Source organism: Enhydra lutris, unplaced genomic scaffold, assembly GCF_002288905.1.
Source record: "Enhydra lutris kenyoni isolate GAN:26980312 unplaced genomic scaffold, ASM228890v2 scaffoldscaffold10, whole genome shotgun sequence".
NCBI lineage: Eukaryota > Metazoa > Chordata > Mammalia > Carnivora > Mustelidae > Enhydra > Enhydra lutris.
The window spans coordinates 35,522,444-35,535,730 of NW_019154094.1; the positions used below are offsets into that span (position 1 = coordinate 35,522,444).

Sequence of the window (13,287 nt, forward strand, 5' to 3'; positions counted from 1 at the left end):
AATGATGACGTGCTACTAACTGGATTTTTGCCAGGCTGAAACAAGGACAGTCACATGCCATTGACAGGGAAAGACTATGAGACAGGCTAAGCAGGGGTCTAACATTTTTGCTACACAAAATTCATTTATTCATGCAGTGGCAGGAGGCCAGAGGAGGGGTTACTGGGAAAAGGAGCAATCAAGTGTGGAAATTAGAAGATGGACCAAAGCCGTGTAAGTCCAAGTCTCTAGGGCCATCATCCAATGGAAAAGAATGTTTGAGCAAGACTGATGAGTTTGGCACCTGCCAGCAGGCTGTATGTATGGATCTCAGGTCAGAGGGAAGGCGTGTGCCATGTGTGATGGGCAAGGGCTCACAGCGTCATTCAAAACCAGCAGAGCAGGGGCACTGGGGGCTCAGTCGTTAAGTGTCTGCCTTCAGCTCAGGCCCTGATCCCAGGGTCCTGGGATCGAGCCCCGCATCGGGCTCTCTGCTCGGCGGAATGCCTGCTTCTCCCTCTCCCACTTCCCTTGCTTGTGTTCCCTCTCTTGTTGTGTCTCTGTCAAATAAATAAATAAAATCTTAAAAAAAAAAAAAAAACAACAACACAAAACCCAGCAGAGTATAAACTCTGCAGACAAGGAGGGCTTAGAGCCTCCCTGGGCAATTCTATACAGTGACAAAGCAGCCTTGCAAAACAGGACACATTTACAAAACTGTCTAGAGCTATACGATCTAACTGAACAACCAATTCCACACTGACAAAAACAAGACAAAACTCAATCTCCAGCTAATAGAATTTGGCAAGCAGCCAGGATTTATTCAAAAAAGGAACTTTTTGGAAAACTTTATTCCCATGGGACTTGAATGAACCATGAAGCACTAGCAAGTTTTTCATTGTAAGAATGACTATGGGATATGCCAACAAAAGGTAAGGATAGGAGGAATATCAAGCGTTCATTATTTATAAATATCACTTTCTTCCCTTCTGCTTCCCAAAGCCAACATTCCTCATCAATTCTGCTTCACAGGACCATATAATAGCCCAATTAGGTAGCCAAAACATAACTTACACAAAAACAGTAAGCAACAGTACTTTAAAGGTATAAAATATTCAAGTGCAACATCATCAAATTTAATTTCACAAATAAAATTACTACCAATTTGTATTTTAGAAAAGGTAAGATATTCTAGGTTTAGAGAGATTCCTTCGATATTAAGTGGCAAAGCTATAATCCAAGTTAATTCAACTAATTCCAAGACCAGAGTTCTTTCCCTCAGAAAGAAAGCTACCCAAATGAAACCATATACCTCAGAGTTTGAGTGGGAAAGATCACACCATCCTTTCCCATTACCAGTTGCATTCCCAGTAAGCAAGTCAGCATGGTATGTGGGTAGTATGAGCGAGTATGCAGGGGTTGGAAGCTAGGGTGCTACAGAAGTTCTACACATTCTTTTACTGAAAACACTAGATACTGCCACAGATTTATAGGGAATTTGGTGTGAGGTAACTGCAGAGGAAAAAAACATGAGGTTTTTTTTTTTTATTTGTTTAAAAGAAATGGTAGCAACAATGGTCACATTCGGGATTGTGTCTGTGTGGAAAAGAGTGACGCCATCTTAAGAAGCTGCAGAAGATACACACACACACACACACACACACACACACACACACACACACACACGGATATATCTTACCCATCCATAACCTCCTACCAGCTAAGACGAAACCAACCCACACTTCATATGGTCAAATAACCTGTCAGCCTCTCTCGGGACTGTGTGTACAAAGCACACAAGATGTTTCTACTACCTGCTTTTGCTATAAATAACTGCCCAATAAAATAAGCACCAATGATTAACTTTTGCTCCCTGGAAGTCACTGAAAAAGAAAAAGATATTCCCTGACTAGCCTTTGCATACAGAGCCCTGACTTTTCTTAATCTCCCCAAAGAAGCTTTAAAATAATTTGCCATTATGAGTTAGTCTTGGAGCTAACATACTATGCATGAGACTGAAGAGGTCAGTTCCTGGGTCAAAATATCTTAATAATTGCCTGGATATTTTGGTTCAAAACTCTCCCTGAAAATCTTTTGTTTCCAACCAACCTTTGCTTTTGAAATACCTGAAATATGGATAGTGGTCAAACTCCCTCAATTCTAGGTATCTGAATTGGCTTTGTTCCAGGACCAGCTATTATGCACCACATTCTATGCCCAGCACTGGTGACACACAGGCCATTACGGAAAGAGGGCAAGTAAGCAAGACCTCAGTGAGAAGCAGGAGTTTTAACCAAACCACATGAGGACTACTGCAGCTGTGAGGAAGTGCAGGGCTCACATTCCAGAGCAAAGGGAAGCCCAGAGGTGAGCCCTTCCCACCCTAACTTAGTTTCACCTAGGGGTCTGTTGATTCACAACAGCAGCAGTTCTAAGGCTGAGAAGCTGAGCAGAACTTTTTTTTTTTTTCTTAAATTGGGCCCCCGAATTATCCACACCTCTAACCAATTTGGCTACAAAGTCAGAGTTTCTGGCACCCCCTCCTCAGTTTTGGCAAATTGCTAGAATGGACTGCAGATCTTAGGAAAGCACTTTATTTACATTTACTGGTTTATTATAAAGATACAACTTGTGAACAGCCATAGGGAAGAGATTCAGGGGGCCAGGAATGGGGAAGGGGCACGGAGCTCCCTCGCCCTCTCTGGAGGCAACATCCTTCCAGCACCTCGTAGTGGTCAGCAACCAGGAAGCTCTCTGACTTTTGTTCAATAGTTTTTACAGAGCTCCCTCTCCAGCCCACTCCACCCTCCCAGAGGTCAGTGCGAGGGGCTGAAAGTTCCCAGTCCCCAATCACTGGCTCTTTTAGATGATGGGTCCATCATGAGGCCATCTAGGGGCCCACTCTAAGTCTCCAGTAGCATAAACTCAGGTGTGATGAACAGGGCTCATTATGACTGGCAAAGTCGATCCTATTGGGAAATTCCAGCATTTTTGTTCTTTCTTGCCAGGAACTGGGACAAAGTCCAAATATATTTTTGTATTATACTGCAGTATTAAAATATTTGAAGTGGGTTTTCAAGGGGACACAAACAAGGTACTGTATAATTTTATTGGGGGCAACTAGGCAGAGAAAAACTCAAGACAGGAAGCCGTGGCTGCATCCTAAAACAGGACAGGTGTTCACTGTGTACAGGAAATGACAGGGAATGAGAGACTAGCAATGGCCCAGCACAGGACTTTGGAGGACCAGCTGATAGGGACTACTATAGGAGCTCTGACTGGTCTCCCTGATTCCTCTGTGGCCCTATCCTCCACCCAAAAGTCAGGAATCGTTTAGAAACGTACACTAAATCTTATCACCAGTTTGCTTTCAATTCTCCAAGGACTTTCTGTTCCACATTAAATAAAACCCAAACCCTTTGCCTCAGTCCACAGGGCCCAGCTTGATCAGGCCCTGCCTACTCTGTCCCAAAGTAACAACATTCTCCTTCCTTTGGAAGCCCCATTCTAGCCTGATCAGCTCTAGGGCAATTCCCCATATACCTGTACTCCTTTCCACCTGGATGGTTAATTTTAGACTTGAGCAACTGAGGCTGGGTACCCAGTTTAAACTTTATTTCTAGATGTGGCTGGGAGGGTGTTTCCAGGTAAGATGAGCCTTTAAATCAGTGAACTCAGTAGACTGTACTTCCTCATGGTGGGGGCTGGGGGGGGGGCGCGCATCATCCACAATTTGCTAAGGTCCTGAATAGAAACAAAGGTGGAGGAAAGAGGTATTCACCCCTTTTTTGTTTCCTGCCTGCCTGTTGAGCAGTGACATCTCATCTCATCTTCTCCTGCCCTCAGACTGCGGTTTACACCATTGGTTCTCAGGTCTTCAGACTCAGAATGAATTCTAATGCCTGCTTTCTTGGGTCTCCAGCTTGCTGATGGCAGACTGTGGGACTTCTCAGCCTCCATAATCACATGAACCAATTCCTCATAATAAAGCTTCTCTACATAAATAAATATACACATACAGACACACACCCATCTCCGACTGGTTCTGTTTCTCGGGAGAACACTGATACACTCTCCCAGCAAAGTCGTGCCTATGGATCCCCTTGTGAGTAGCAGAGGGTCTCGTCCATGGTGCTAAGAAGTTTGGAGGCAGAGTGATGAAGTGATTGACAGCACAGGTTCTGACGTCAGATTGCCTTGGCTCGCGCTCTCGCTGCTCTTATTAGCTGTGTGAAATTATTTAACTCCTCTGTGCCTTGCTTTCCTCATTTGTGGGATGGAAGGACTAAATAAAAATAAAAATTTGTGGGATGGAAGGACTAAAAAAAAAAAAAACCTCCATCTATGGAGTTATTGAAAGAACAGGTTAGTTCTTACAAAGCTTTTAGTAACTGGCACACAGAATAGACGTTGTGACATTTCTCATTTTCCTATAGGTGAAAGTGGAAGGCTTGAAGGTGTTAACCTTAAAAATAAAAACTGCTAGGTGCTTTACAAGCAGAAATGGGTTTGTTTAGAAATAAAAGGACTGCACTTGGGGAACAAACAAGCCCCAGCAAAACCGTAGGCAGGTATATAAGCAGAACTTTCAATAGACTCATGGCCTAAGGAAATAAAAAACAGGATTTCAGAGCCCTTCAAGGAAGAAGAGCCATAGTAAAACCCCTGACTTTTGGGGTCCTGAAGAACTATATACCCAGACCAGCCCTTATAAGGGCTGAAGTTCAGTTCAAAACATCTCAATTCCTGACTGGAGTAAGCTCATCAGAGATAGAAGCTTCCAGAGGCAATGGTGGATCCTCTCTAGAGAAAGATCATACTATCCAGACCCCCTATCAGGGTCTACATCTACAGTCTTTCACATACACTGTGTGGTACTCATTCAAACACAGCCAGGTATGTGAGGAAACAAGATGTGAGCCCAAACCAAGAATGACAACAGAAGCAGGTCAACAGGGTAGCCAGATACCAGTTATCAGATGCGGCTTTAACATACAATGACTAAAACCACAGTGAGAGACTGCTATCCCTTGACCAGAAGAGCTTAAAGATATTAACAATCCCCAGGGTGAACTGGGAGAATAGTTTCTGTTCTTATTCTCTGGTTAAGAGAAATACAGTAAATACAGTAAACTGCTATCATATGTGAAATCTAAATGGTAGGTATCTATTATACTATTTTCTGTACTTTTCTGAATTTTTGTTAAATTTTATAATTCAATGTTTAAAGAAATAGAAGGTATGGCTAAAAAGAGATCAGCAAGGATTGCATTATGTTGGCCTTTAGAAGCTGTGTTCAGAGTCTGTACTTTCTTTTTTAGACACCAAGAAGCCACTGAAGGGTTTTAAACAGGGGAATGGCCGCATAAGACTTGTTCTCTGTAGGTCATCGTGGCTGCACAAGGCAGAGAGGGGGAAGAGAGGGCCCAGCTGGGAGGCTGGTGCCGTCCTGTGGATGGGAGATGCCAGTGGCACTGGAAATGAAGGCAGTTGTAAAGATTTGAATGATGGAGTCTGAGTTTTCTAGGAAGTTGGGATTTAGTTCTCCAAACAGATGAATTTTATCCCAGTCAAATCAGGAAGCAAACAAGGCCAGTGTGACACAGAGAAATCTAAAATGAGAACAATTTATAGAGCAAGGACAACATCTAAGATAGAGCCTGGGACTGGGGAAAAGGAGAAAAATGTGAATTTTTCTGTAAATCCTTAGAAGAAACACAAGCAGTTCTAAGACAGAAAGCTAATAAACACTCAGCTCGACAACAGATGGTCAGATAGATACATTCACAACTTGCCAGAATTCTGAAGCCTTATGCACCCCCTTCCAAACATGCAGATGCTTTTATGTGATGGGGGAAAAAGAAAATTCTATTTCTGATTCTGATAGCAAATGCCAAGTCACATCTTGCCAACAGAGAATGGCATCTCCAACCACAAACCTACTGAGAACTTCATAACCTTATTATCATTTTGGAGAGAAGAGAGTCTCTGACCGCTACTTCTACCAGCCCTGCCAGAAAGTACAAGGGAAGTGTGGGGGGTGGGGGGGATGAATGACAGTTTTTAAAGAACTCAGCTTTTTCATCTACACCCAAGAAACTGGGTTTATGTCTCCAGATTATTCATAAGCAGACCACGTGTTATTCTGTGAGGGAAAATCAAGCATATCAAACAAATTTATCCTCATATTCTGAAAAGTGGCCTGAGGCACAGAGTCTGACAAGTTCTTCAATTACTGGAACTGCTTAACCCTCCACTGAGGAGAGATCAAAGAATTAATTTTCTTTATCATGACTCTTTGTGCCTTTACCAAAGGTTAAAGATTAAAATTGAGCATATTAAGTTCCCAATCTAACTAGTTTGGGTATAAATATATATTCTTGGGTCTGACTTATGAATGTCTAGTTTGTTAGAGATAGGATTTTTAAATGGTTCTTTCCCCCTAATCTGTTCACCCAACAAAAAATATTCAGACACATTCTTTTTAAAGGAAGTACTTCCCACCTACATGCCCATGTAGTGTCTCAATTTTTAAATATTCTGCTGGGAGAGCTTGCTTTTAGAGGCAGAGTATAATACTAGTTGTATTCAACATTCTTCCTGTACCAGAGTAAGTAAAACTTAAACATGATTGTCTTAATTCCCAAGGCATATGATGCATTGAACTGACATACTGCAGAGTTCAGGAAATAATCACCAAGTAACTCAACTTCCTGACTCAACGTTCACCAGAAAATACCCTTTCTCATTTTCACTAAATGATTCCCCTGAATCAAAATTTCAGCCAATCAAAATTCAGGCAATTAGTTGCATGATAAATACTATCTAGCAGATCTCACTGGTTATTACTAAAAACATTAATGAATTTTGCAGAGTTATTTAAATATCTCACTCCAATCAAATTTATGAGACTAAATACAATTTCTAAAGTTATAGGCAGATTCCCTCAAATAATTATCACCATCGCAATCCAGCAGCATATAAAATGCTCACAGACATTCTTTCACAGTGCTTTAAGATTGAAATAAGAGACATGTACTTAATATATATTACTTAAAATATCTCTTTGGGGGTAATTCCAAGATGAATTTCAACAGCACACAAATACTCCCCAGAAAACACATGAAATTCTTGCCACAGCCTGCCTAGGGGATGGATGTAACCTTCTCACAATACATAGTCTGAGAATGATACTCACTGGGTTAAGCGTTTTTTCAACAGAATGGTGAACGGTCCACCAGTCTGAAGTCCATTCCCACGCGTTCCCTACTATATTGTATAAGCCATAACCATTGGGAGGAAAGGCGTCAACCTAAAAATTAAAAAAAAAAAAAAAAGGAAAATGCTGTCAAACTACTCACCTTGTTTCGAAAAGATCTTTGCTGCAGAAATGCACTAAAAGAGTTATAACTTCAAAGTAGGAATATTAATTTCATCCCGATATAGTCAAAATGCAATTTGGCCAATGTGAAAACCAAGAAAGAGACATTTTATGGCTTTGAGTTCTCAAGGGGAGCGTAGAAACCTAAGGAGAGACTGTATTATTCGTAGAAGAACCAATAAAACTATTCCTAATACAGAGACTAATAATGACCATAAGTTGAATCTGTAATTAATGGGGGACAGGGTAGATAATATTTCAACCCTCAAAAGCATTATAGAAACATCACATTAGACCCAGTATAAATCTTGTCCTCAGAGCTAAGTTATGTGGGCACAGTGTCTTCTAGCACTCAAAGCCTCAAAGCACTTCTGTCCTTTCCACCAGCCCCTTCCAACTATCTTATCTTTAAGTACCAGACTTTATCATCAAAACACTGTGGGGACTTGTTTTTCTAAGGAAAATGTGAATTCATTATCAAGCATATTTGTAAGAGAAGGTTTGCAGTCAGTCTCTGGAATCTGGAAGTATGAGGCCAACTGTACAGGTTCCTCAGCAAGCAGTTATATCACATTTCAAAGGCAGGTCAGACAGTCTGTCATATAATATTGTCACAGACACAGAACCAAAGTATACAGCTTTTTTCAGAAGGAGGGAGGAGAGAGGGACGAGGGAAAAAAAAAAAAAAAAAAAAAATTGAAAAACAAAAAAAAAAAAAAAAAAAAAGTTTTTTAAAAAGGGGGGGGGGAGAAGGGAAGAGGAAAAAAAAAAAAAAAAAAAAAACTTTGAGCAACAATAAATACAATTATGCTATTGTGTATATTCAACTTAAATTTTTTCCCAACATTTTTCTAATGGCAATTTCAAACATAAAGAAAATTTTCATTAAAAAATATCAAGTTACCTAAAAATCTTTTTTTTAAAGATTTTTATTTATTTATTGGAGAGAGAGAGAGAGAACACAAGCAAGGGGGAGGGGCAGAGGGAGAGGGAAAAGCAGATATCCTGCTGAGCAGGGAGGGCTACACAAGCCTGGATCACAGAACCAGAGGGAGATCAAGACCAGAGCAGAAGGCAGACACTTAACCCACTGAGCCACCCAGGGGCCCCTTAAAAATCTTTTATATGGGGCGCCTGGGTGGCTCAGTGGGTTAAAGCCTCTGCCTTTGGCTCGGGTCATGATCCCAGGGTCCTGGGATCGAGCCCCGCATCAGGCTCTCTGCTCAGCAGGGAGCCTGCTTGCCTTCCTCTCTCTCTGCCTGCCTCTCTGCCTACTTGTGATCTCTATCTATCAAATAAATAAATAAATAAAAATCTAAAAAAAAAATCTTTTTTACAAAAAATAAGATATAAAAATAAAAACATTTTTGTAAATTCATGTTTCTCCCCTACTAATAAAGTAGGACTAAAGAAATGAATAAACTAAAATTCACTTTTATTTGGCTTTGGAAGGTTTCAGGCCGACATATTAATATGGAAGCATACTTGGGCAATTCAGAGCACTTCAAAATTATGAGGCTACTCCTTAAGAGAACTTCATCTGGATGAGCTGGAACACTAGACAATGTTACCACGCTGCTTCATACTCAGGATTCATTATGGAAACAGCAGCTTTATTCAGTAAGTCCGTGCATGTCAACTGAAGGCAGGATGGGTTCAATGATGTAAGACATCAAAGAGCTGAGAGAGAAAAAAGAATATGCCCAAAACAAAAAATCCAGTTCTGTAAGACTCTGTAGGGAAGTTCTGTAAGACTCTGTAGGGAAGTTGGGGGAAGAAGCCTCAGAAATTCCCAAGAGGGACAGGATTTCTGGCTACAGAGATTTCTGGTTATACTCCCTCTACAAAGCTAGAGAGGTGTCTTGTTAGAACCAAGGTCAGAGTTCCAAATTCAGAGAGAGAGTAAAGGCAGAGAGACCACCGGCATGAGCTGTTCTTTCAAGAATCTGGAGATGATGAGAGAGACAGCAAGGTGGGACAACAGCTGGAAAGAATAGGAAGAAAAGGAAGAAATTCATTTGTTTCAGGGGAGAGAAGCGAAGGAGCCAGGGGCACAAGAGCAACTGAAAGAGGAAACAAACATTCTGGAGGAAGGAATCATTTCTCAGGCTCAGAGAACACACGGGTGGAGGAGCTGTCCAGTCCATCTGGCTGCGGTCCTTTCTCCGCGCCCACACTTGGCAGCTACTGAACAAGGAACTTGACCCCACTGGTGCTGTTACACCATGAAGATAAGGAAATAATAATACCTACCCGGAGGTTTGGGGTCTTCTTCCCCCTTTAAATAATCTGAAGTTTAAGTGAGGTAAAACCCCAAAATCACCATCTGTGAGTATGCTATTACGGAGGGAAAAAAACCCTTATAACTGCTCATTGTTAAATTAACTGCACTAATCAAAGCTTCCAGGAACCTCAAAAGAAAACAAATGTGTATGAGAAATATTTCAAACCCACTTATTTTCAAGTGAATGAACTGATATGCATTAAAACCGAAACACGCTAATGGTTGTGTAACAGCAGCCTAATGGAATAAAAATCCAATTCTACAGATTCATGGTGGTCAGAATAGTGTTGTGCTCAGTCCAGACCAGAAGTAATGACACCCGTCAAATACAGGTGAGAGAGCCGTTTCACCGCAGCCCATCCCATCACTGAAAATAAATTCCTTCCCTCAACTGACCAGAGCTTGTGGACACAAGAGCAGCCAAGGTGGACGTGAGATAATTCACTGGGAATTTTAGTCCTATTTTGTTGAGTCCCATTTTGAAGATATGGATCTTGTTATGTCTCGTTCCAAGCACAGGTGGAAGTCGCCTCTCTGTGGGCTGCTGTTTCTTTCTCCCCAGGTCATGTTTCTCCAATTACTTCTTGAAGGGTCCCTGGTAACTGTTCTAATTTTGTTTTGGGAACTTCCATGGCAGCTTCTTCAGGTAAGTTCTGCTGAATATATCCCAATATATAGACATCTGTTGCACTCCCAGTTAAATGTTCCATCGCTAAACATCTGTAAAGTGTCCTTATTTCACAGGGAACTTTGTGCTTTCTGAAAAGGGGCCCTGACTTAAGGATAAATGACTATTTTCCTTGGAGGCTCAAGTGCTTAAATAGGATATGAAATTCTAGAGCAGTAAGCACTGTAAACCATCCATAACTGTCCAATGCACCCTTCTCATGGCCCTTTACTAAAACTGACAGGCGCTTGTATAATTTGGCCCATCAGAAGCCGGCGCCTTAGGATTCAAGGCTTGCGGTAGCAGCCCTCCTTCTGACAGCCTAGCATCCAGGGAGGGAATCCAGGCTGTTGAGGCCCCTGTCGCACCCAGCCTCTCTTGTGTGCTCACTGCCAAAGAAGGCCAGGTATGGGCCTGACACCGTGCCATACACACTCAGGCTTAGCACACTGCAGGTGAACTGCTGCTGTAGAGTCTACACCAGTGTGGAACACTTCGATGGCCACAGTCCTGCTGCATCTACCGGCACCTTTCTGGGGGTCTCATGAGCATCCTTACCGATCACCACCACTGATAACCCTGTCCATCCTGTAGGGCCATTTCTGCTGATGAAAAGTGGCCCCTGGGGCACTGACTGGGCTTCTCACTCATGTGAAGTCTGAGAAAGCATGCAGCTCCTTTAGTCCCCAAGGCCCCAAATCAGTCATTTTGCAGAATACAACTATGGGCTTGCAAAAGTAGCAGCTATTGGGAAGGAAACTCTGGAAGAACCAACTTTGAGACCAAATGGTTAGACTTTTGACTCCACTGGGTAGTGCTTCATTTCCCATTGGTTTGTGTTGGTTCCTTTATCACATGCTTAACACATATATATGGAGTTTCATATGCACACACATGCAGCCCATACCGATTGGAAGGCTACCTATTCTCATGCAATATATTATTTATATTAATTGCCAAAAAATGAAACTAAAATATTTTTTAGATTTTTGCTACGTCAAGTGTCTCCTCATCTTTTATCTTTTCCAAAAATGTCTTGGTCTTTCTCTCTCACTACTTTATTATTTCAGTTGAAGTTTTAGAGTCATTTGGCCATCTTCCAAACGATGTATCTGTGTTACATTTTTAAAGTAAATTTTGGAAGAATTATTTTTGTGTGAAACAAAAATACAAATATGAAAAAAAATGACAGCTGTTGGAAAGAGTATTGAAAGAAAATTATTCTCTGCAACAACAAACCCAGTAAGGTCCTATTTACCCACCACAAGATTTCTTTTCTCACTGTTAAGGGAAAACGAAATGTTTTTAACATTGCTTCATTAGTGTACGATTTTACCAGCAGAAAAGCAATGAGAAAGGAACTCGCATACGCTTCTGGAGAGAAATAAGCCACACGCCCTCTGCAAAACAGTATATCTCTAAAACCTTTATGAAGAAAGTTTTCTAGTCTTCGACTCATTAATTTCATTGCTAGGAATCCATCTTAAACAAATCATCATAGATACACTTTATTTATTTTTTTTTAAGATTTTATTTATTTATTTGACAGACAGAGATTACCAGCAGGCAGAGAGGCAGACACTGGGTGGGGGGGGGGGGGAGAAGGCTCCCCGCTGAGCAGAGAACCCAATGTGGGGCTCGATCCCAGGACCCCGGGATCACAACCTGAGCTGAAGGCAGAGGCTTTAACCCACTGAGCCACCCAGGCGCCCCATCAGAGATACAATTTAATATTCATGTACAAGATACTCCTTGTTATATTATTTAGCAAAATAAACCCTCCAAAAACATCCCAACAGATATAACCTAAATGTGTGACTTGTTAATAAGAGACAAATAACTTAGGGCTCATTCAAATATAAAGTTATTCATCTGTTAAAAAGATAATATATTTGTGAAAAACTGTTAATGACAGGTAAAAAGTTCCTAATATTAAGCAGGGAAAACAGGATTTTAAACACTGTATTCAGCATGCCCCAAAAGCATATATATACCATATAGTTATACATTTCATATATATGAATGTATACATATATAAATGTATATGTATGTGTACACATATAGATGTATTTATACATTTCATGTATATATGTGTATATATATATATATCTACATAAACACCAGAAAAATATACACTGGTATATATGGGAGTTAAGAGCATGGGCTTTGGAAAAAAACCGACCCAGTTCAACCCAACCACACTGTTTTCCAGCCCGTGTAATTCTGGGCAAGTCAGTTAACCTCTCCATCCCTGGGAATGCTCACCTGGAAAATGAGTGTAAACTAAATGGTACCTGCCTTACAAAGCTGAATTCACATTCAAAGAGAGAATTCATACATACGGCTTAGCACCAGGCCTGTTACACAGCAAGCACTAATGTCTGGCCATTCCTAGCATCATGAACACAGAAAAGAGCAGGAGGAAAGGTACCAAAATGCTAACAGGGGTGATCTCTGGGTGGCAAAATTCCAGGTCCTTATCATTTCTCCTTTATCCTCTTCCTGTTTTCCAAAGTTTCTATTAAGTGTGATGGAATCAGAAAGAAAACTGTGTTATAAAAAAACATGTGGTTAGCTATTAGCAGCTGCCATGTGCACGAGGGGATGAAAACAGGAAAAGGACAGCAGACTGGTCAGGGAGTGAGCAATGCCTTCCACTCCTGTCCACGCTCTCAGGAGCTGCTGCCCACCTTCCCAAGTCTCGTTACTCACAGGGGCAGTTCCTCGGAAGCCGTCCTCCCCGGTGTTGGTCACAGGAAACTCGCCCTGCCAAATGTTGGCATAATGCTGGCCTTTTGGCTGTAGTTTGTTGCCCCAGGGGAAAAGTCTGTCAGAAGAGACACAGGCATCAGCCTGTCAAACAGGCACAGGCTTCTGGATTAAAGTCAAGAGAAGGAATGCAAAGAACGAAAGAGCATTGCTCACTTGTTCTGAGTGAACTGTGTTTTACATTTCAAATATATAAACAAACAAAGC

The 13,287-nt window shown here is 41.4% G+C and overlaps 1 protein-coding gene across 5 annotated transcripts in view; it reads right to left on the bottom strand.

Moving 5' to 3' along the window:
• Window positions 1–13,287, bottom strand: part of LOC111143975 (sulfatase modifying factor 1) — a 101,687-nt gene that overhangs the window by 40,668 nt on the left and 47,732 nt on the right. For 4 of the 5 annotated variants that reach the window (XM_022498019.1, XM_022498018.1, XM_022498017.1 and 1 more), the window contains 2 exons: window positions 13,024–13,138; window positions 7,178–7,291 (listed from right to left, as the gene is read on the bottom strand). In XM_022498019.1, the coding sequence (XP_022353727.1) occupies window positions 7,178–7,291; window positions 13,024–13,138 (229 nt within the window). Of the gene's footprint in view, window positions 1–7,177; window positions 7,292–12,459; window positions 12,860–13,023; window positions 13,139–13,287 lie in introns of those variants that run through there. The other variant, XM_022498020.1, reaches the window with a different exon arrangement.